The sequence below is a fragment of the Sander lucioperca genome, chromosome 17 (assembly GCF_008315115.2).
Source record: "Sander lucioperca isolate FBNREF2018 chromosome 17, SLUC_FBN_1.2, whole genome shotgun sequence".
NCBI classification, from domain to species: Eukaryota; Metazoa; Chordata; class Actinopteri; order Perciformes; family Percidae; genus Sander; species Sander lucioperca.
In genome coordinates this window covers 31,592,170-31,617,675 of record NC_050189.1, presented here as the reverse complement: position 1 = coordinate 31,617,675, position 25,506 = coordinate 31,592,170, and the positions used below count along the sequence as shown (strand labels likewise).

Here is a 25,506-nt window from a genome sequence, read left to right as displayed (position 1 = left end):
GCCGAAGTTCCTATAGACATATCTCTATGCAGGAAAGATGCATGTTGGCCTCTTCAGAGCTTCTTACGATGTGGTATCCCTGTTTCTTTCACTTAAACAGCTTTACAGTAGTTTTTAGGCCGAAGTTCCTAAACACATATCTCTTTGCAGGAAAGATGCATGTTGGCCGCTTCAGAGCTTCTTACGATGTGTTTGTTTCTTTCACTTAAACAGCTTTACAGTAGTTTCTTAACAGAAGCGCCTACAAACATCTCTATATGCAGGAAATATGTATTTTGGCCTCTCCAGAGCTTCTTACGATGTGGTATCCCTGTTTCTTTCACTTAAACAGCTTTACAGTAGTTCTTTAGGCCGAAGTTCCGATAGACATATCTCTTTGCAGGAAAGATGCATGTTGGCCTCTTCAGAGCTTCTTACGATGTGGTATCCCTGTTTCTTTCAGTTAAACAGCTTTACAGTAGTTTCTTAGCAGTAGTTCCTATACACATATCTCTATGCAGGAAAGATGCATTTTGGCCTCAGTAGGGCTTTTTATGATGTGTGAATCCTGTTTATCACTTAAACAGCTTTACAGTAGTTTCTTAACAGTATATTAATATGTATTTTGGCCTCTCCAGAGCTTCTTACGATGTGGTATCCCTGTTTCTTTCAGTTAAACAGCTTTACAGTAGTTTCTTAGCAGTAGTTCCTATACACATATCTCTTTGCAGGAAAGATGCATGTTGGCCTCTTCAGAGCTTCTTACGATGTGGTATCGCTGTTTCTTTCACTTAAACAGCTTTACAGTAGTTTCTTAGCAGTAGTTCCTATACACATATCTCTATGCAGGAAAGATGCATGTTGGCCGCTTCAGAGCTTCTTACGATGTGTTTGTTTCTTTCACTTAAACAGCTTTACAGTAGTTTCTTAGCAGCACTTCCTATACACATATCTCTATGCAGGAAAGATGCATTTTGGCCTCAGTAGGGCTTTTTATGATGTGTGAATCCTGTTTATCACTTAAACAGCTTTACAGTAGTTTCTTAACTGAAGCGCCTACAAACATCTCTCTATGCAGGAAATATGTATTTTGGCCTCTCCAGAGCTTCTTGCGATGTGGTATCCCTGTTTCTTTCACTTAAACAGCTTTACAGTAGTTCTTTAGGCCGAAGTTCCGATAGACATATCTCTTTGCAGGAAAGATGCATGTTGGCCTCTTCAGAGCTTCTTACGATGTGGTATCCCTGTTTCTTTCACTTAAACAGCTTTACAGTAGTTTATTAGCAGTAGTTCCTATACACATATCTCTTTGCAGGAAAGATGCATGTTGGCCTCTTCAGAGCTTTTTATGATGTGTCAACTCTGTTTCTGTCACTTAAACAGCTTTACAGTAGTTCTTTAGGCCGAAGTTCCTATACACATATCTCTATGTAGGAAAGATGCATTTGGGCCTTATTAGGGCTTTGTCTGTCAACTCTGTTTCTGTCACTTAAACAGCTTTACAGCAGTTTCTTTCTATAAATTTGCATTCTTCAAGCCCAAACAGAGGCAACCCTGATGTCTTGACTTGATTATGACATTATTAGGGTTATTTTCTCTGACTTGAAACAGCTACCTCAGAGCTACAGCAGACATTATACAACTGTTTTTACAAGCTGAGATATCTTATCTAAAAGTTAAGTTTAAATTTCCATTAATTATTGTTAGAGTTGGAATGAAAAAAAGACAGAATAAAATGTACGTGATGATAGTTTTGTTAAAAATATTTTATGTAATTCAAAAGTCATAACACACAGACATTCAAATCAACATGAACGACTGAGGTGTGTCCTGCAAGTCCCAAGCATTTATCAAATCCTCCACCATGTAAACAGTGTTGAATAGAAGCTGCTGTGTGATTGGTTCTCCTTCCTGCCGATAGGCCAGATTTGTATTTTAGACATTCCTCATCCAATACAATAAATTATAAAACCTAAAAATATGGAGGAGTTGACTTGCTGTAAACTTAATGTGACATAAGAAGATTTTCAAGCGTTCGGGACACACCCCAGGTATGAAAAGACCTCTTTGGCACATAACATAAATCATAAAACAAGACATAAAACAAATTGTAAACAAAACAAGAGTCATTACAAAAAATGTTTTTATACACAGACAGCATTAACAGATTAAAAAACAAACAATAATCATAAAAAAATTTGGCAAATGTGACTGACACCCAGCGATAACACGTCTCAGTCTGCAAGACCTCCGTGCGAAACCGCGTCGTGGTTAATGTGAGCACGCTGGGAGGATGTGGGGTGGCGGAAGTCAAAATTGAGAATGTGTGGGGGGGTAAGGTTTCATTTTAAAGTCTGAAGAGTCCTGTTTGTTCTTTCGTGTCTCAGGTTTTTACTTTGTGTTCGTCCTGCTCTGGTATGGTCGACAGCTCTGTGGTTTACCAGCCAAGTCTCTTTAGTGCAAATAGGCTGTCAGCTGCTGCCTCCTCTGAGGGTGGAGGGGGGAGGAGAAGGTCATTTTCGTGGCGGAAGCGAGGCTGTGTTTGGTTTGGCACCTGGGACCGGTCTGGAAGGAGAAGGACAAAAAAATATATGTTCTAGCTTAAAGTTAAACAGCATATAAGAACAGTGTTGTGTGTGTATCAAAGCTTGATATATCTTGTGCTATAGCTCCATTGTTGTCCAAAAACTATTAAAACACACTGTTTCACTGTTCCTTCATTACCATCAACACACACACACACACACACACACACACACACACACACACACACACACACACACACACACACACTGTAGTTTCCTGTAACTACACGTTACAGCAGATACTTCTTGTGTTTCTGATACCAGTGGAGCTTATTGAGCGTAAAGAAAAGAAAGCGAACAAAGCCATCTCCACTACAAATCAGTGTTTATCCCTACTTTGAATACAAAGACACATGTTGCTGGGGATTTGTAAAGTCTCATACAGGCTGCTTTTCCTTCTCGTCAGGTCACAGCAGCTGGTGTTCAGTGTCAAATCTGATCTTGGTGTTGTCAGAGAGAACCAGATGTAGAATCATTTTGATCGATCTGCTCGATTACAGGAGCAGAAGAACCATAAAACCTGAAGAACAATCATCACCTTGAGCTTTCCCTGCCTGACTTTTAATACATTTCTATAAATGTAAGATAAGATAAACTTATCTATATAAGTTTATCTGTAAATGCAGTTGCATGGAACAAAAAACACAACTGCTGCATCTAAGAAAGTAAGTTACAAGCCTTTAGACTGAGGGCCTGTCACTTACAAAAAATGAAAATTGATTGCTGATGAAGATCTGAGTGGATGCATTTCATGGTTTGTAAGCTCGGAGCGTTTATGCACATAAACGCTCCGAGCCACACCACCCCGAACAGAAAACAGGATGAAATAAAAAGATGGGAATATCGTGAGGCAGTATTTCTCACAGCCCGCCCTGGTACTTATATAGGTGTGTCATAAAACGCCTTTCAAACAATTCCAGGATACGTACTGCACAACTGCAAAAGCAATAGCTGCTTTGTGAACATTATGTAGAAAAGAAAAGTAACATTCTCCCTAAGGTCAAATTGTGATGTGGTTTACACATACAGTGAGTGGAGCTATAAAACATGTTGTTTAATACAGTATATACAGTACAACTACCTTGAGTGGGTGCAGATAATGCCGTAGGTTTACACTGCTACTGAAATTCAGTGCACAAGCATTTGTCAAGTCAAGAACAGTTAGTTAAGGAAAAAATAATCAATACAAAATGAATGAAACAAAAGAGTAGCACAGAAATCTATCAAAGTGGGTTTGAAATTACTGTCGCGATCAATATCAAATCGTGACAGTAAATTTGCTAGTGTTGGTGTCAGATTGATGTCAGTTTAGGGTGGCTAGGCATTGGCCATTGGTTAATAGCTATAATATTAGCTTTGGGTACATCAGCAAGGATAGGCCTATGTAAAATGAAATAACGGACATTTAAAGCATTGCGCAACAGCAGAACGAACGAGAGAAACTTAACAATCCACAAAAAGTGCTATGTTTCGCTAACCTGACAAGCCGATACCAGACACAGAACCATTTGAGAAGCCCACACTGGAAACTGTTTGAAAAAGGGCAGGCACTTGCAAAAAAATACCTGGCAGGTGATTGGATGAACCATCTGTCTATCAAGTCTACCATTGTTGTTTTGAACGAACAGCTGCGGCGGTATAGCTCCAATAGCTGACAACTGTCAGCTGTCCTCACCGGACGCTGATTGGTTGGGTTTGCTGCACAAACGCTTTAATTGAAGCATGACAAGATCTGTGTGGGTGTGATTCATGGATGTATTAAGAGAACTGGATACAGTGTTCAGCGGGAAGCCCCGTACATTCCAATGAGAGTGCTCAAAAGTGCATAAAGGAATCATGGAGCTCGGCTCTTCCGCGTTGACTGGCCCATGACGTCACGATGGACATGCACACTATAGGGTGACCAGACGTCCCGGTTTGACCGGGACAGTCCCGATTCTGAGTTGCGTGTCCCGAGTCCCGACAAACGCCTGTCGGGACGCTAAAATGTCCCGGTTTTCACCATTGCATTGAAGCAAAACAATTTAAACAGATATCATAACAATTATGGTATATCTTTGAATTCCATTGGATCTCAAGTTGTGGTGTGTTCTATAGGGTCAACAGAGGGCCAAACACAGAGCCATTGTCAGAAAATCCATCCGACACCAGTCAATATTTAGCCAATCCAAGATGGACTTTCAACTGGATGTGATTTGTGTACAGGTATGGAAATCAAACTTAAGTTCAAGAATAACATGCAATACACCTACATGAATAGAAATAATCAAAGTGCCTGTAATTTAGATAATCTATTACACTAAAACCAGTGGTGGGCTACAGTATACAGAAAGTCAATATCAATAATTTTACTGATGCAATATTCTACAGGCAAGTGAAATCTTGCTGTTGAGGCAATGGAGAGAAGAAAAAGAAGAAAAGGACAGAGGCTGGGAAGGGCAGAACAAATTTGTGGTTATCGATGAAAGCCACTTCAGACACAAAAGAAGGTTAGTGCAAACAGCATACAGTTAAAAATTCTATGGGAATTCCCACAACAAGCCCAATGCTTTTCAGCCATTCTATTTAAGTGACAGAAAAAAATCCACAAGTAAATCCACAATGGAAATAATCGTTAGTTGCAACTCTAGCGGTTTCAAGGTATGTCAGAGTATTTGTTTTTTCTTTTGCTTGATTGGCTTTGATATAGGTTTAAATAGTGACTTATTCTACTATCAGGAGGAGTATTTTTTAGGAGGACTATGTCCTGAAGGCTTTGATTACAATAGGGTTTGCTTTGACCCACAAAGTTATAACAATATATTAAGGAATCAGAATGAATGAAACAGTTGCAGAACGTAAACAATTACATGCTACCTAGCAGCTGTAAGGTTACTCAACATTCCGTCCGGCGTTATAAATGTACAATTATTAGTTTTATACTTTTTTTATTAGTCACAAATTGTGTGCCATGGTGTTGTAACTTTATAATTACCAACATTTTGATTTTATAGTAATTGTCATTTAATTAAATTTTTTTACAGAGAAAACTGTAAAACTGTAGACAGTTGAACAGTCTACAGTAAAAGGAGAAATGGACAACATTTAAAAAAAAAAATTGAAATACCAGAAAATTCTAAATTTTCACAAATGTATTGTCCATGTATAGATTTATTTTTAGGTTTCGTCACTGCATGGCTGTAACTCCTTACAGCAATTGCCACCACAAATAAAAAGTTATTCCTCAAGGGGTCATAAATGGTCACAGCAAATTATAAAAGATTGTATTGAAATCTGTTCCAGTTTTGGCACCAACGGTAAGCATCTGTGGACGCAGTGGTGGGGGTGAATCCATACTTGAGGAGATATAATCATTTTATAACTCAGGAAAGTTAATCAATTGGCAGCATTCTATGTTTTAAAGGTCAAATAATAATATAAAACAATAATTTGGATTAGAGGTCGACCGATTCATCGGTTTTGCCGATTAATCGGCACCGATAGTTGATTGGTGGAACTATCGTTATCGGCAAAAATCCATACCGATAGTTTTTCCTGGTTGCGTCCATTGCTGGAGCAGCTGAGAAGCGCACGCTGTCATTCATTACACAGTACGCGAGAGCTGAGAAGGGTCTGCTGGCATCATGCATTACAATAGCGGCCTCTAGAGGCAAAATAAAAACTATCACTGATGCCTCGTGTTGTTTATTTTCGACACGTGTTACTGTGCCTTCTCCGCACATGCTGTGCGGAGAAGGCACAGTAACACAGTAACACTGGCTGACATCAGATGCGCGTTTAAAGCATCGACAGCAAAAAGGTATGTATAAAGTTATTCATTTGTTGAATAGATGCTGCATTAGTAGATTTGTTTGTTTGCTTTCGAGGCTGAGATGACGCTAAACATTAGTAGTAGGCTAACTTACCTCAAGCGGTTAAAACACTGACAAAAATAAACGCAAGTCCGACCCAAATGTCAGAATCAGAACCCTAAAGGATCGTCCATGATCCCAAACGGCACCTCTGATATAATCAGAGATAATATAATAACAGTTAAACGTAGATACTTAATGATTGCTGCAGCTAAAAGCTAACGAGTTAGCCGTCACAGGGGTGTCTATCTATATTTTTTTCTAGATATGCATTTATTCATCCACACAGCTGCCATGAATGAAAATGGAAAATATGGGTTATATACAGTGGGGAGAACAAGTATTTGATACACTGCCATTTTGCAGGTTTTCCTGCTTACAAAGCATGTAGAGGTCTGTAATTTTTATCATAGGTACACTTCATCTGTGAGAGACGGATCTAAAACAAAAATCCAGAAAATCACATTGTATGATTTTTAAATAATTAATTTGCATTTTATTGCATGACATAAGTATTTGATCAGGTGATCAAATACTTATGTCATGCAATAAAATGCAAATTAATTAGGTACCATTAGTAGGTACCAACCAGTAAGAATTCCGGCTCTCACAGACCTGTTAGTTTTTCTTTAAGAAGCCCTCCTGTTCTCCACTCATTACCTGTATTAACTGCACCTGTTTGCACTCGTTACCTGTATAAAAGACACCAGTCCACACACTCAATGAAACAGACTCCAACCTCTCCACAATGGCCAAGACCAGAGAGCTGTGTAAGGACATCAGGGATAAAATTGTAGACCTGCACAAGGCTGGGATGGGCTACAGGACAATAGGCAAGCAGCTTGGTGAGAAGGCAACAACTGTTGGCGCAATTATTAGAAAATGGAAGAAGTTCAAGATGATGGTCAATCTCCCTCAGTCTGGGGCTCCATGCAAGATCTCACCTCGTGGGGCATCAATGATCATGAGGAAGGTGAGGGATCAGCCCATAACTACACGGCAGGACCTGGTCAATGACCTGAAGAGAGCTGGGACCACAGTCTCAAAGAAAACCATTAGTAACACACTACGCCGTCATGGATTAAAATCCTGCAGCGCACGCAAGGTCCCCCTGCTCAAGCCAGCGCATGTCCAGGCCCGTCTGAAGTTTGCCAATGACCATCTGGATGATCCAGAGGAGGAATGGGAGAAGGTCATGTGGTCTGATGAGACAAAAATAGAGCTTTTTGGTCTAAACTCCGCTCGCTGTGTTTGGAGGAAGAAGAAGGATGAGTACAACCCCAAGAACACCATCCCAACAGTGAAGCATGGAGGTGGAAACATCATTCTTTGGGGATGCTTTTCTGCAAAGGGGACATGATGACTGCAGCGTATTGAGGGGAGGATGGATGGGGCCATGTATCGCGAGATCTTGGCCAACAACCTCCTTCCCTCAGTAAGAGCATTGAAGATGGGTCGTGGCTGGTCTTCCAGCATGACAACGACCCAAAACACACAGCCAGGGCAACTAAGGAGTGGCTCTGTAAGAAGCATCTCAAGGTCTTGGAGTGGCCTAGCCAGTCTCCAGACCTGAACCCAATAGAAAATCTTTGGAGGGAGCTGAAAGTCCGTATTGCCCAGCGACAGCCCCGAAACCTGAAGGATCTGGAGAAGGTCTGTATGGAGGAGTGGGCCAAAATCCCTGCTGCAGTGTGTGCAAACCTGGTCAAGAACTACAGGAAACGTATAATCTCTGTAATTGCAAACAAAGGTTTCTGTAGCAAATATTAAGTTCTGCTTTTATGATGTATCAAATGTCATGCAATAAAATGCAAATGAATTACTTAAAAATCATACAATGTGATTTTCTGGATTTTTGTTTTAGATTCCGTCACTCACAGTTGAAGAGTACCTATGATAAAAATTACAGACTTCTACAGCTTTGTAAGTGGGAAAACCTGCAAAATCGGCAGTGTATCAAATACTTGTTCTCCCCACTGTATATAGCTTTAAGAAACTGATCTGACACGCATCTCCTCAACAACTTTAAATCAACTCTCTCGCAGTGTATATTAAACTGATAACTTTTATTACAGTAACTTTGTGTGTAAGAGATGAAGATTGAGATATTCATTTACAGTATTACAGTGGTACAAGAAGCACCTTTCTGTCTTCCTCTTTTTGTTCTTTCTGTGTTTTACTTGTGCTGCTGCAGCCTTTACGTTAATCTGATGGCATCGGATAAATAAAAGCCTCTGATCTTATAACAGGGATAAAAGAGAACAGAAGACCCTTAACTACCTGAGAAGCTGAGAATAAACTTGACTACTTTATGTCTGTGTGTGTCTATGCTGTGTGTTTGCCCACCTGAGAGCTCTGAGAGGGGGGATGGCTGAGACTTTGCCCACAGGTTTGGGTCCCACTGCCGGGGGCATCATGACCAGCAGGCCAGGGGAGGGTTTGGAGACCAGAATCCGGGCTGGACTGACTGTGGGGGAGGCTCCTCTGGCTGGGCTAAGGGGGAGAGGCCTCTGAGGAGGGAAGGGGGATGGTCTGGGCTGCAGCTCAGACACTAACTAAAAGACAGACATATTGACATATTATACAAACAGACATATTGACTACTGACAATTCCATTATTCAACATTCAGATGCAACTGGACACCAAGACATGCCAACCACATTGTGTCAATAATAATAATTTGCAAACTGCTGTGGATGCAGGACAAAGTATAAAGGACAAAATAAAAGACAAAAGCAAATTTTAAAAAGGGCAAAAAGAGAAAGAGATATGGTAATCAAAAAGGAGAGAAAGTGCTATCAGCACCAATATGATACACAGCTCTAAATCCCTGGCACATGGACACAGCAGGGAGAAGAACTCCATTCCAGTTTCAGTACTGGACTGGATCCAGGTTGTCTCCGAAATCTGTTCAGCTAGCTGATAAGAGGAACCTGTCCCACTTCACACAGGTACAGAAGTATAAATTACCTCTAAGGCACAAAGATCACAAAGTAAACTCACATGAAATATTGGATATTTAACACAAACAAGAAAAAGCAATAAAGGCATTTTACACTTCACAGAGAAACACTGATGAGATATATAATAAATCAATTAAAGAAAGCAATTAGATAAGAAACATACTGCAGCTTTATTTATTATTTCTTCAGGGTTCAGATAAAATTCTCTGCAATTCATCTAAGAAGTACTCTGGCATTTTTCTCATTAGCTCTATGTATTTGGCAATAGCTCTGAATTACATTTACAAATTAGGCATTTAGCTGCAGTCAGGAGTAATGACACATTCTCTTAGAGCATGGTTTTTTAAAGTTTGACACTGCTAATGTTCTGTGATTGTGGAAGGAAAACCACTCATTCGGCTGATCCCTCCTCATTTGTGTACATACAGTTATGTTTTTAGGACTAGGTGAAACAATCCCCTGTTTAAGACCTGAGATATGAGTGGTGACGATGCATCCATCAGAGTGGTTTCCTCGCTGTGGTGGTGACAGGTCTGGTTGAGTGGGATGAGAATGGGGGTTTTAAGCTTCATTGGGGTCATCAGGTGGGCACCCTCCTTCTCTGGTGTTTCAATGATAGACCCACGACACCTCCAGAGGGCTCATCGGCCGCACCTGGCGTCCCAGGTGTGCCCCCCTCTGCTTTCAACCCTTACGCGCCGCAGGTGTTATTGGGCCCAGGTGGAGTCTCTCCTTTTCACCCATAGCCATCGACTTGCTTCTTCTGCTGCACCTGAGAGGGCTTTGATGGTTTGGTGAAGGGTTTGGCCTCCCAATTCCTTAAGCAGCCTGATGGTTGACTTGCCCACAAAGCCTCTGCAGCTGACTTCCACTGGGCAAACCTTGGATTTCCATCCACGTTGCTCAGCATCAGGTGCCAGCTCGGTGTACTTAAGGCTCTTGCGCTCAAATGCCTCCTCTACAGCAGCCTCCCAGGGAATGGTAAGCTCTATGATGTACATGGTGTGGAGTAAGGAGGACCAGAGCATGAGGTCTGGTCTGAGGTTTTGTTGTGGCGATCTCAGACGGGAAGCAGAGCCTTTGGTTCAGATCTGCTGCCAACTTCCAGTCACAAGCCCCTCCGAGCTGGCTGATGTCCGATGTTGTATGGACTTTGGCTGTCTTTGCACCTTCTCGGATGAACTCCCTTGCGGATGAAGGATGGAATGATGGAGGAGGCAGGGCATTGATCTTTATCCGTCTGACTTCCAAGGTAGCTGCTACCTAGGACATGGTTGTGCCGCCAGGTATAACGGCCTTGTGACATGCTTGTCTTGCAGCCAACCAGAATGTGTTTGAGGGGGATGGACAGAGGGGGCAAGTCAGGTCTTCTCCGTACCACTGGTTGAGGTTTGAGGGGGAAGGCAGGATGTTGTACGTGGCACGTAAGATGAAGCTGATGTGAAATGCTTCCATGCCCATCAGCTCCCTCCAAGAGAACTTTCTCCTCTCAACTCCCTCCCATCTCATCCACTGTCCTTGCTTGGCTTGTGAGACAGCCTTTGCACACCTCGTTTCCTGCTCGTGCCGACGCACCTCCTCGGCGACCAGCCGTCCATTTCCTTCCGGTCACCAAGGTAGGAGCTGTTTAGGAAACACATGGGTCACGGGACTCTGTTAGTGTCATTTCCAGCCTTACTTTAGAGAACTTAAACTCTTCTACAAGGCTGGAAACAGGAATCCCCAGGATGCCTCTTCCATATAGCCCGATATTAGTAAAGCATCTGGGGAGTCCCAGCCACTTTTTGGCAAATGAGCTGACCAACCTCTCCAGTTTTTCTACCTTTGAGATTGGGACCTCATAGATGGTAAGAGGCCACATCAGCCTGGGTAGTAGCCCAAATTGAAGGCACCACAACTTTAGCCGGGAGCATGGTCTTGTTGATACTCTCTTGTTGACACACATGGAGTCCTGCCTAAGCTGGTCCACTTGCTCTGTGTCCTGTCCTGAGGGTGGCATGGTACCAACGTCCATCTTGACTGGCTTCTCTGCCACTGTTGGTATAGGCTCCTCGCCCACATAAAACCGATGTTCCGACCGCTTCCCCTTGATGACTGAAATGCTCCTGGACTTGCTTGGCTTTATTTCCATCCGGGCCCACTGGATGTTCTCCTGTAGCTTGTTCAACAGCCGCCTCACCACAAGGTGAGGATGGTCATATCGTCCATATAGGCTCTGATGGGAGGGAGACGAAGACCAGATTTGAGCTTCTGTCCTCCTACTACCCACCGAGAGGATGATGGCCATCGTGAATGCTAGAGGTGAGATGGTGCATCCTGCCATTTTTCCTATTTCTAATCGTTGCCATGCTGTGGTGCACTCGTCAGTTGTCAGGCATAGCTGTCTTGAAAATAGGATTTCACGAGGCGGGTGATTGCTTCTGGGACGCTGAAATAGTGGAATGCAGTCCTGAGGAGATTGTGAGGAACTGACCCAGAGGCATTTGCGAGGTCCAAGAACACAACGTGGAGATCTCTTCCATCCTTTTTGGCGGCTTGGATTTGATCCCATATCATGTTTGTGTGCTCTAAGCAACCAGAGAAGCCTGGAATCCTGCTTTCTGCACCGTGGTATCAATGTAGTGGTTCTTTTCCAGGTAGACTGCCAGCCTGTGAGCCACTACACTGAAGAAGATTTTGCCTTCAACGAAGCTGATTTGGCGGAACTGGCTGATGTCCACAGAGTCCTTTTCCTTGGGAATTAGGATGCCTCCTGCCCTCTTACATGCAGTTGGAATTGCTTGTTACTGCCACACCACCTCCATCATCCTCCACAGAAAGCGCAATACCTCTGGGTGTGTTCTTATAAAGCCGGTATGGGACTCCATTGGGCCCAGGGGAAGATGCAGCTCTTGCCCGACGTACAATTCTCTCCACTTGGGGGGGCTGATGTCCAGCTGATGTTCTAGGGAATCGGTGGCATATCGGGTGGAAGAGTTGTCTGTCAGTGGTGGCTCTGTTTGAGGTAAGCTTCCAAATCTTTCTTTGATGTTTTGAGTTTGCCACTTTTGTCTTTTGTAAAAAGGCTTTTTGCAAAGTTGTAGGGGTCTTTGAAGAAGTTTGATCTTGCTTGCGCCTTCATTTTACACCTCCTTCTTAGATTCTCAGCTCTCCTCAAGGTTGACAGTCGGTTCTTAATTTCTGCCTGTAGCAGGTTAATTCCTTCCTTCTCCTCCTTTGGAGCTTTTCTCCATTGTTTTTTCACCTGCCTTCTTTCCTTGACTAGCCGTTCTATCTCCTGGACTTCATCGGGGTGGATGATGTTTTCTTCCTCTTTTCTGCCGTCCCAAAGCACTCTGCACCATAGTTGTAAATCAGGTCTCCCATTCGCTCCAGCTTCTTGACTGCAGTTCCCCTCAGTTGTCCCAGGAGGTTGCTGATGTCTGTGTCAATCGTCTCCCACTCCTTTTTCTCACAGGATTTGGGCCACCTGACTTGTGGTTTTCGCCAATGGATCTTGTTCTTGGTTGTAGGCTGTGGCAGGTTGGGCTTTTGGGGCACCACTATGCTTGTCTCCTCATCTTCCTCTCGAACAGGGGGATTGATGTCCTGCAGAATTTGGTTTTGGTCCTGCTGCTGAACTTCACTTGACTTATTCGACCTGCTAAGAAGTAGCGGCCAATGCGAGGTCCCTGTTGTCTGACAGCAAGCACTTTTTCAAGCCTTGGTGTCTTCTCAGGCCTGCATAGGATGTTTCCAGCCACATCTACAACTCTGGAGCTTAATTCCTGGAGTAGGTGTTGTCATCTCAGGTGTCTTGTTGATCATTCTCGTGTATACAGTATGCTGAGAGACCAAACCCAAAATGATCTGAACTCTTTAAGATGTTTTCCAGATGTTTATTCTGTGTTAGAACTGGATTCGGATTCTACTGTAGGTAAAAAAAAGCTTTGTTTTTACACTAATTACCTGAGATTAAGTTGATTACCCTAGAAGAACATGGCAGATCTGGAAACCCAAGAATTCTTCAACAAACAAAATTTAATTTAGAGTATACACAACCGGTCGAAAGTTTGGGGTCACTTAGAAATTTCCATTCCACTCCCAGCTGATCTGAGTGGGTGGCTGATCTTTAATGCAATATCTACATTGCCCATTATCAGCAACTAGTGGTGTCAACAATAATCGATTCGGCAATGCATCGCAATGCGGGGCATGCACGATTCAGCATCGATGCGGCAAAGTGCCATAATCGATTATGTCACTGTTAATTTTCTGGCCTTGAGTGGACAATAAAGTTGTGAAGTTTCAATTACTTCCGAGGGCATAACAACAACAATCAAGATGGCTGAGGCGGAGGGAGATGACTGCGATAGACGGGTAATTAAAAACACACCCAAAGCTTGGAAAGCGGACATCTGGGCACATTTCGGATTCTACGAAGTTAATGGGAAACTAGACAAGACTTACGCGGTGTGTAAAACCTGCCACACTAAAATCAAGCACGTTGGCAATACAACTAACTTCACGAACCATGTTGATCGTTGGCATCCTGAGTTGGCTTCAACAACAACACAAAAAGTCGTCACATCCCAGCCAAGAATTGACGAGTCGCTAGTGTCAACGTTGCCACACAACTCCGAGAGAGCAAAGAGGATCACACGATCGGTGGCATGTTTCATAGCGAAGGATCTATTAGGGATAGGAATAGGATCCCCATTCTGTGAAAATGCGGGGTTTCGCCACATGCTTAAAACAATTGAGCCCCGGTATAAGCTACCGAGAAGAGCTACCTTCACTGATTCTGCGCTTCCCGCATTGTACAAAGAAACCAAAGCAAAGGTAATGGAATCAATGTGTAAGGCCAGTCGTGTAGCCATTACAAGTGACGCCTGGACTTCAGTCACAACAGAGTTATGTAACCATAACGGCACATTATATTAGCGAGGATTGGCAGATTGTATCACATGTGCTGCAGTCACTGCTGGAAAAAGTTGGCTGTTATTGCTCTATTTAATTTCAAATGGTTCTAAAGCAGAGAGAAGAGAAACATTTCTCATTCAAAGCACTGAAAGCAGTGATTTATGTTTTCTTTTTCAGGTTTGAAAATGCCATATCCAATGTACCATTACCATGTACCTGTACCATTCAATTTTATTTTATTTAATGACATTTATGTCAAAGATACAGGAGAGTGATAATACACACATAGCAGCCAATAAAATCTGTTGTTCAATATCTAGGCTTGTATTGCACTGATGAAAAATTTGCCTTGTTGTGTGCAGTAGAATTTTGATGCATCGCAATGCACCGTAGAATCGAATTGAATCGAATCGTTACCTGGTGAATCGTAATCGAATCAAATTGTGAGGGCAGTGCCAATGCACACCCCTATCAGCAACCATTCATCCAATGTTCCAAAGACACATTCTGTTTACTAATCTGATATAATTTTAAAAAGCTAACTGAGAAAACATTGGAGAACCCTTTTGCAATTAGTAAGCACATAATGTAATCTGAAAACTGCTGCCCTGGTTAAAAAAGCAATGCAACTGATCTCAGCTGGTATTCTGTCTACAATGGAGTGGAATGGAAATTTCTAAGTGACCCCAAACTTTTGACCGGTAGTGTATTTGGGGTGAGACAAAGGCCATGCAGTTGCAATCCTGTTTATCTGTGGTTCAGAAATTTGGCATTCAAGCCTCATTCCGACTATCTACCTTTATCTAGCAGGCAGAGTGATTTTAACATTACCTGAGCTGGTCATTTATTTATGCCGTCCACACATAATGTGCAATTTTTCACCCCCATCCAGTTATAATTATAGCTGCAATTACCTGCTGTTTTTCTGTAAACTTGCTGGTCCTCCTGTGATTTAATGTAATTTAAAATTTGTGACTTTTGTTTGCAAATAGAGGAAGTCAAAAATGCTTTTGCTTATCTGATAGACAGAAACATGTTTACACCCACATAAAGGCCTATTTGTGAAAACCAATATAATGACAGAAAAGAAGTGAAAGCCATCAAACAGAAGTCATCAAATGGGCTGTTCTGCTACAGGTAGGAACTGGTATTCTCTCTTGGCTAGTTCTGCTGAAGGGGTAAGTATTGTTTTCTGCTTTGTATTATGGCTCCCTGCCTGGATGTTATTCCACATTCCTCAACTCCATTCTGGCTTTATCATTATGTTTTATAATGGTATTAATTAATAGGTTATAATTATAAAATTCAATTATTTCAAGTACAGCTCAGAAACGGGTCAAAAAGGGCCTTACCAGTGGAGATCGTGTCGGGTTGAGGGGCAGAGGTTTCTTGGGTGGGCTGAGTCTCTGTGGGGTTCCGGGGGATTTGGGTGGGGCTGCTGGGGGCTTGCCAGCTGGCAGAGGCGGGCGAGCCACCTTGAGGTCCCGAGGACCACCCTGGGGAGACTGGGCAGGTCTCAGAGGTCGCACAATGTTGACTGGTTGCAAGCCATTGGGGGTTGGGCCTGGTCTGAGAGGCAGGACCTCTTTGCTGGTGTGAGGGAGCTTGGGATCAAAACAAAGACAACAACACAAACTTAAGGAAAAGAGAAACTGCTTAAAATACCTTTTCAAGGTGCTGTCCTTAGCAAAACCTTAGAAAAACTGCATGCACTTGACAGACTGTTTAAACAATTAAAACAAAGCAAAGTATGCAATAACTATAAATAATTACTTTTGGACCTATGTGTAGCCTCTAATACAGTTTGATCACAACAAGGGCTTGACATTAAGTTTTTGAGGCACTTGTCCTTTGGACAAATACCTTTACGTTTCACTTGTCCATGCACAAAAGTCACTTGTCCGGGTAAAGATTTATCATTTTATAACTTTTTTTTGTTTGTGTTTTGCTAATGCAGAATTCGAACAAACCGTTGAAAGCATTCAAACACTATCAACATTAATAAAATTCAATTGAAACAGTAGAAACAAACGTGTCCCAAGAATTGTTTTACCCTTCAACAAGAAAAAAGGATCTCCAGACTCTATAATACAAAGTAATACTTTGCAGTGTATCACCAGGGGTGACTTGAATTTAAACTTATAATATGTATCTAAAATAATTTTGTAGACATAACAATGGATTTTGCCACTAAATGTTGGTGTTAACTTTTTGTGGTTAAGGTTAAGATAGCCGATTGGTCAGGGGATAGGACCTGTACAAATAGGCATAGTAGTCATCACTATTTTTTTGTAAATTAAAATTCAACATCAAATAACAGTAACACATTTTTTGATGTTTTTTGTCATTTAAGCAGTCCTGATGATTAATTCTTTTGTAATGCCAATTCCATTTACTGCTCTCTTTATTTAGTTGAGTTTGTCATTAGTTATAAATCCTGGCCGTTACTCTTACTGTAAATATCCCTGAGCTGCATGTTCTCTTTAAAAGATTTGCTATAAGAAGAATTGCTATACAAATAAGAAAATAAAGACATGGTGAAATGATGCTGAAGGGACATTGAACGGAGTGAGAGGAGTGTTGTGGATGTGGGAGGAGGCAGACTATAAGTGGTCACACAACATAAATTGCTGCTGTAAAATGCGGCCATTTGATATGAAGGTCAACCCAATGGACGGCCTATTATTCAATAAACACAGCAAGAGAAACAGTCACAACCCTCCCATTTCCTCCCCTCCTTACCTTTTTTCTTTCTTTACCACACACACACACACACACACACACACACAACTCACCCCCTTGTGGCCGCTAGCTTTGTTGATTGGTCCGACTACCTTCAAGTGAAAGGCAGGATTCAGATGGCCATTCTTCCCTTTCTCCACCGATACCTCCATCCTGAGCAGAGTAATGAGGACAGGCAGAAAATAAACCAGAGAAACTGTGGTAATTATTTACACCTTTTATTATTCTTTTGTGTCTTTGTGAGCTTTGTCTTCTAAGATGTAATACCAAAACGGGAGGGGGGAGAAATGAGCCGCTTGAAGCGCTCTGTCAGTGTCATGTGTTTCCCACGTGGAAATGACAGAGAAAGTTATGATGATGTATTTTCTCAGAGCAGTTACAATGTAAGTCATGATAATGTGAATAATAGAATAGGGCAAAACAATTAAAATGTGGGTCAAAGTACTGCACATGGGGAACAATTGTCTCAAATAATTCTGCAATTAGGGCAGCAAATTGGGGCCTCTATTGCTCCTCTACTGGGACTTCTCAGTTGATTGCTAATGGCTTAATTCAGCAATTGGAAAAAAAAACAAACTCCCTCCCATGGGTTCAGTAATGTCACCACCGACACTGTTGCAGCCCTCCTTTCTGCTGTGTATGGGTGTATGTGTATTGGGGCCCTGTTCACATGACAGAGTGGCTACTATAGAGGCAGTTGGTAATATCTACTTCCTGCATTCTCTGGAGCACTCCCAGTCCTCTCACATGTAGAACTATAGAACTACAGAGCAGCAGAAGCAGGAAGAAGATATCACTATATCCATAGCAATGTACTATGTTCAGCGAAAGCAGTGCCCATCCAGGCGTGAAAGGAGTCATGCGAATGCTCTGGTCCTGAGACTTCTGAGGCAATGGGAAAAGTTGAAGTTGGTAAATGGTCTTCTGTACCAAAGGCCTGTACTCAGGGCATAAGGTCCACCAGCTTGTTACTACCAGCAGTAGTGCTCAAGGTCATCCATGATGATGCAGGGCATCAAGGCCAGAGCCGCACCTTCAGTTGGCACGTCAGTGCTTTTACTGGACCGGCCAAGAGCAGGAAGTGAAGGAGTATGTGGCAAGGTGTAAACGTTGTGTTGTGAGCAAGTCCCCAGAACCTGAAGCCAGAGCCCCTCCTGAGTCCATCCAAACTCATGCTCGACTTGTGTTGGTATATTGAGATGGTGTATAGACTTTTGGAGTGCTGAGAACTCAAACAATAGCTCTGTCGAGTCCTTGTGGTTACAAATCAGTTCACACACCTTTATCTTGCTTTCCCCTGTGCAAACCAAACAACATAACAGGTGGCCAAGCGGTTTGGAAAATGATTTCTTTTGTGTGTATGGCTTCCCAGAGATACGGGTCCAGCTTTGAGTCTCAGCTCATCCCCGACCTCCTTGACTTAGCCCACATTCACAAATCTCACACCACAGCCTATCATTCTGCTGGAAATGGAAGCGTGGAGCTCTTCAACCGCACTCTTGGCAGTATGCTATGAGCTTTGCCTCCCCGTGAGAAGAACAAGTGGCCTCAGATGATAAACACCTTGACATTTTCATACAACTGTACCGCCCATGAGACAGGTTATGCCCCCTTCTATCTCATGTTCAGAAGGATTCTCCGTTTGGCAGTGGATGTCATGTTTGAGTCTGCTCTGAGAGATGAGAGAGTGGTTGACTATGATACCTATGTCACTAAACTGAAACATGACCTGAGGGAGTCAATGGAAGCTGCCCAGCAACAATCACGTCAAAAACAGCAGTTTGACGAAAAGGTCAAAAGTTCTCCTGTGCCTGTGGGTGACCACGTACTCCTGGCAAATAAAACAGAAAGAGGGAAAAAGAAATTGGCTGACTGATGGGATTCTGAGCTGTATGAGGTTATTTGGAAGGATCCCAAGCTTCCTGTGTACTGCATAAAGAAGGCCGGCAGTGATGAGGAGAAAATCCTTCACAGAAACCTTATAATGCCTGCTAAAATCTGCCTCTGGAGGTGGATCAAGAGGATGTGGAGGATGTCGTGTCCTCTGGTGGATCACCTGATGGCTAAGTACCTTCAAGTAATATTGTGCAGCTAGGAGATGTGGAATCTCGCACAAGGGAATGGATCATGCAAAATGGTGAAATTGCATCTACTGTATGGATGCACCAGGAGCAGCTCCAAACCCAGATATTATCAAAGGTGCATTTGAGGATGTAGAAATGTGTATACGGGCACATTGTTTTAATGTTGAGTAGAATAACCTGGCCAGTTTCTCCTACTCCTCTATTTGTTTAAGAATATCTTGGCAAGTAATACATCTGTATGAGTGATGACCGAGTACAGCATTATCTGTATCTGTATCTGTTAACCATATGAATTATCTGTATCTGTACTCGGACTGGGCGGGGCCTAACCCGGAAGTGGGCGGGATTTAACCCGGAAGTGGGTCGGTTTGTCTTGAAATGGGCGGGGCTTTAACCTGTATGTTATTTTAAGCATACAATTGATATGGGTTGATCAGAAATTGTTATATTTATTGCTAATTAGAAAACTATTTACATGACAGCATCAGCATTGAGCTTCAGATCAATGGTTTTCTTTTTTAACTTTTAATTTTTTTATGATCAGTGTTTCGCTGTTTTTCAGATCTGTTTAGAGCCAGCTGACGGTTTAAAAAAGAAAAAAAATCTCCGACAGGCAGAGACGCAACGCGAGTCGCATTCTACCAAGCACCACGTCTGAACAAACCCCACGTTTACCAGAACTCTACTAGTTAATAAGTAAGTACTACAAACCGAAGTAAAAAACAAACCTGAAGCTGAAGAAACCCTAAACGTTAACGGAAAAGACCGGCGAACCTGAGTGACTGAGGGAGAGACAGAGAGAGAGAGAGAGCTGTTCTGTGTGAGTGAGCGCTCTGCTCACTCACACAGAACAGCTCTCTCTCTCTCGGGACACACACAGCAACACAATAAATCTGTATGTGTGTAGGGGAGGGGCGCTGTGACGACTAGCCTATCACAGAACGCAGACACAGTCAGCTACCCAATGAAGATTTTTATTCAATCCGAGCACAGATATTGACTCGTATTACTCGTATAATACTCGTACTCGGCAAAAGTGCTTCATCCGTACCGGATACTCATCCGGCTCAACTCTAATTGTTACTAATTTTGAGTCTCTTTGAGGTTTCATGTATGAAAAAAATAACATTTTATGCAATGCAGGAATATATACATATATTATTTTAAATGGCGCTTGAATTTAGTGGGAGTGAGATGTGACATATGCATCTTGCATGTTATATTAAAAACACAATTTAAGTTTTGATTAATTTTGTAATTTGGTAGTTGTAATGTGTACATATTTGTCCTATTTTTGTATTTTTATACCGTTATTACATATTTAATAAGTTACTAGGTTACAGTATCCAAGGTAACATCGCAGCTATAAAGCTTCCATCACTGGGGGAACAAGTCAGACCGGGCTTGTATCCCTCAGGTGAGTGTGTACTGTAATATAAATTGATAAAAACCTGTAAATATTGTTATAGCTTAACTGAGAGACAGTACATCCAGAAAAATGATCTATGTGTAAATATCCATCTGTGTAATTAGTATCTCCGTGTGAATAGTTATTTCATTTGTAAAGTCAAAAGTATTTGATCCTGTACCGTATCAATTGTCAGAAGTTGTTTCATAGTTGTTTTTAATAGCTGTTAAGCATGGCTACATAAGTCATTCTTGTACGTTTCCTTTGATTATTACTTTTTTAACCCCTAACCCTTTATTTACTATTTTATACTGAATAGTTTGACTGAGAATGGGCTTGTAGCCCTCAGATCCTGAAGGCTTGTTGTCAGAAATAAACCCTCATCAACATCGGAGCTGTCTTTGGCTGTGCTTTCTCTGTTGGGTCCAACTTGGTGACAATTCTCTGTGATTTCGTCACTTTGAAGAACACCTTTCATTCATATAAAAATGTGGATTCATGCTGCTTTAAAAGTTAACAGATTACCTTCCACCATACATTTTCATTCACATGTAATCTATTGCAGTGATTCCCAACTGAGGTCTGAGGTACCCCCAACGTTGTGTCGGATGAACGGCATCGATTCCCAATCTATGTACCACATAAACACAATTCATTATATAAAAGTGGATATTGTTAACTTCTTTCAATTCTTTCAATTGAACAATATTAAGGTTGGTTTGGTCAGTAGTGGTACTACTAGCCTACTAGGCTACTACTACTTGGAGTGAAGCTGAATGTTCAACCTTTTATCCATTAAAGTTACTTTTAGCTAATCATTTGAACTGCTTTGTCATTACTTTTAACTACCTGTTTAAACTCCTGTGCTGGCTTGCTAACTAGTTTTCACACACTCCTGCAACACATAGTGTTCAGGTATTATAGTTGACTTAATGTTAATATGTGGATATAATCTTTTAATCAACTCAAAGCCTATTTTTTCACATTAGTTATGCTACTGTACTTTCCAATCCATCCACGCACCTCCTGTAAACCGCAGAAGTACCCTCTGGGATACAAGTACCATTGGTTGGGAATCACTGATCTGGTGCAACAACACAGCTAACTACAGTCTGCCTAAATATAAGGGCTGTTGCATCGGATTGAATTAGACTGTAGAGGTGTACTTAACAAACTGGTAAGTCAGTATATGTATATACTGCAGGTTCTTAGCTGATAATACTGGATGCTTAGAGATGCCTTTAATCAGCCCAAGCCACCCGTTGTCCTACTGTTGAACTGTAAATGAACCCAAATGATTGGCCATGGAACAAAACTAAAAAAAGCAGAGGGTTTTTTAATCATCGTACCGGCTCAATTTTCCATATCGTGAGCCATTCATTTAGTTGTCTCCCCTCTGTCTCCCTGCTGCAGTTACCGTAAAATCCTGCCGAGGCCCAATATCACCAATATTTAGCTTTTCTACCGGTCTTCATTTGGAAGGCCAGGGCCTTTAAAAGGCTGCTGTAATGCTGGATCCTTTCCAGACACATTTCTGTTCTGTAAATCACTGTGGAACGATTGAGTATTTTCAGAGGCCCTAACTCAGCCAGTGTTATGACGAGGCTGTCTCTCTGGGTGGTATATGAGGTATAAGGCAGCGCTCATAAAGGAAGCTCTGGGGTTTATGAGGACGTGATTTTGTTTGGTTCTGATGGAGGTGAGCAGCCGCACAAAATGCTGCCATTTATGCGGATGTAAAGATGTAAAGTTCTGGTGTATGCATCGATCAGCTTGGAGCGCTGGAAGACATGGCAATGGGCACTTCCTTCCTTCTTTCTATCCTGTAATTCAAAACTTTCCATCCTCCTTTTTTCATTTCTCCTACCATGACCTTTTTCTAATCCATTCTTCTGCCACATTTCCCTACTTCTTTCTTTCCCACCCCTTCCTTTCCTTTCTCCTTCCTTTTTCTGAAACACGTCCTCCCTTCCATGCATGATTCATTTCCACCTTGTTTAACTTTTTGTTTCCCTCCCTTCTCATGCAGACAGTGATATGTGAAGGCCCCCACTGCAAAACACTGTTGTCTTTCAACAAGCAAACAAACAAACTTCCAAGATAGAGAGAATCAAGCATTAGAATTACACATTTTTTTAACCTAACCTCTGTGATTGCTTTTTACTTAATGCATGATTATTATGGGAATGTCAAAAAGTAGACAGACAGACAAGATACAGTACTTGTTGCTCTTGTTCTTCTCTTTCTGGGAAAGCCACTTGTGGTAATAGGAAGTCTTGATCCTGTAGCAGTAGAAGAGCAACAACACCACAGGCAGGACCAACAGGAAGGCAAACAGCAGCCCCACCACCAGCCCCACCTGACCTGTGGACACACACACACACACACACACACACACACACACACGTAAATGGTTACTTCAAGATGTTTTTAGAATTATTGTCTAAGCAGTGTGTCTCATTCACCTAAGTCTGGATCAATGGAAGTACATTTCCAGGATACTGTAATTGCCTTCCTACCTACCTCTCTGTGTGTTGCCGTTCTCAAACTCTGTTCGCTTCAGGAATCAACCACAAACTTTGAGCTAGCAAGCTTCACACTGAAAATGGCAAGTTTTGAAGAAAATTTGGATCTTGCATGGTTCTTTCAGGGAATGATTGTAAATGTAAGATGAGGATGCAAAACTAGAGACAAAAGCAGAGAAATTATCCTGTACTTTCTAAAAGATGCTGGGAGTTGAAGACATGTTCTGGATTTCCATTTAAAAGTCTGTTGAGTTTAGTTTATCACCTGGACTGTACACACATTGGCCAAAATATGAATTGTTTCATTAGATTGTTGCCACCAGATTTATCATTCTTGCTCATTCTGTCAGCTACATTATGCACTATATCCGGACCTAAACACACATGCCATAGAATGTAAATTGTATTAATTAGTTACTCTGAAAACAGGATCATAACTGAGACAAAAGAAAACTCAACTATTTTCTATTTCACTTTTATACATTTTGGGGACTCACAAGAGACAGATTAAATAATGGTTAAAATGAATGGTCTGACCATTCCCATGACTTGACAAAGCTATTTATACAACTTTTTTTCACCGGCTGAGTAGTGTAGTAGTCCTTATGTCGAGTAAACTGAGTTTGGTGTGTATAATTCCATCCAAAGTCCATTTTACTGTAATACACAGAGGTCACATCCAGAATCCTGGATTTATTTAAAAAAGTGTGTTTTTTTAGATTCTCTCCTCCTTCTTGGCCTTCCATCCACAGTGAGATGGTGACACTTTCCTACACATCTGAATGGTTTGCCTGTCATGTATTCATTTAGCAGAAACTTGCCAAAAAGCTGCTGCGCTGCTCTAGTGGCCTGCACATCCCCAACAGATAAGGTGTAAACATGATGCTGTTGCTTTGGTTTGTCGGGAGGAAGTCTTGTTTTAGAAAATATTCTTAAAACAGTTTTGTAAAAAAGAAAACCTGCAATATGATACACATTTACCCATTTTCTAATGTATATCATTAGTGTGCAGATGCAGCTTGGCACAGTATGTGTGTGTGACTCACTGTCATACTGGACAGGTCCACTGTCCACGCTGCCGCCGAGTCCTGGCTTCTCACAGAAGGGTGGTGCCCAGCCGCGATTACAGTGGCAGTTCCCGTTACTGTTACACACCTACGCACGCGCACACACACACACACACGCACACACACACACACACACACACACACACAAATGGAGCAGACTGCAGAGCACTGACATAATAAGCAATGATAGCTCACATTTGTGTTTCCTTTATCTCTACCTTTGTATGTACAATTGTATTTATCTTTTTGTTTTTGACTGTTTAAGTGATGAAGTTTATGTTAGAGCTGGAGTGTGTACAAAACAGTCAACTTCCCTGAAGCTCAAAACTATCAGATGCCCCAAAGGCACCAGGTTTGTTGTGTGCCGATTATTTCTTGATTATTTGATTAATTGCTCGTTTGTTTAGTAGTATGCACTACTGAAGAACAATATAAACTGAAATGGAATTACTTCAAGTGACTAAATGTAACTTTTGAATGTTTCTGAAACTGTGTAATTTTTCATTTGATGATCATAAATGACCTGTAACAGCAAATTATGCTAACAGTGAAAAGAACGCTAGTTTTATATAGTTTTTATTACGGTAATCCGATATTTCCCGTGAAGTCACAGAATGATTTACGGCAGGTAGATGGCGCTACAGAGCACACATTCTGATGGGTCACAGATTTCGGTGTAACACTGGAAAAGCCTGTGTTATATCCAGCCAGGTAAAAGGTAGCAGGAGATATCTTTATATAGGCCTAATTGTGTGAATGCTGATTCAGCAGCATTCACAGTATTGTTATCCGATTCTTCAACTTTTTTTGGTCGCCTCTAACTTCTGTATACGTTCAGCTACAAAAAACATTTGTTCTGCTATTTATACTTTTTAAAATATTAAGCTGTTTAATTTTTTTCTTTAATTAAAGTCAATAAGAGCAGGCTTCAAATCCTCTTCTACTTCAAAATGCTACTCCTACTTCATACTTTCACCTATCTAAGCAGTTTGATATCTTAACAGTTTTTGTGAAAATAAAGTTTAAGTTTAGTGTTCCTTTCAGGAAGTTTATAATGGGTGTGTTTTGTGTGACTTACAGTGGGTGATGTCATTGCTAGAGCACGGAGCCTTAAACAAATCATCTTAGTCCCTTCTCTATAACTTGCTCTCACGCCTACAATTTGGGTCATACAACATATATATATCAAAACCTAGGTATGCTTGTCTACCTTCAGCCAATGTGCTCATTTAAACAATAGGACTTATACATTTTGCTTGGTGAGCTTCCAAATGACAACAGTTCCAAATCTTCCTCCATTCGCTGCCCATGTTAAACATCCTTGACATTTCCACACAAAGGCACAGCGAACCACTTTTTTGAATCGCTAATAAGCCAAAATTTTTTAATTTTTCCATAT

General features: G+C 41.6%; 1 protein-coding gene across 1 annotated transcript in view; it reads right to left on the bottom strand.

Moving 5' to 3' along the window:
- Positions 1-1,727: 1,727 nt before the first annotated feature.
- The window catches only part of adam19a (ADAM metallopeptidase domain 19a), a 349,292-nt gene continuing 325,513 nt past the window's right edge, over positions 1,728-25,506 (bottom strand). The window contains exons 18-23 of the mRNA XM_031289991.2: positions 24,087-24,195; positions 22,738-22,879; positions 17,077-17,176; positions 15,634-15,885; positions 8,762-8,970; positions 1,728-2,544 (exon numbers count right to left, since the gene is read on the bottom strand). Coding sequence (XP_031145851.1) covers positions 2,493-2,544; positions 8,762-8,970; positions 15,634-15,885; positions 17,077-17,176; positions 22,738-22,879; positions 24,087-24,195 — 864 coding nt within the window. The 3' untranslated portion in view covers positions 1,728-2,492. The remainder of the gene's footprint in view (positions 2,545-8,761; positions 8,971-15,633; positions 15,886-17,076; positions 17,177-22,737; positions 22,880-24,086; positions 24,196-25,506) is intronic.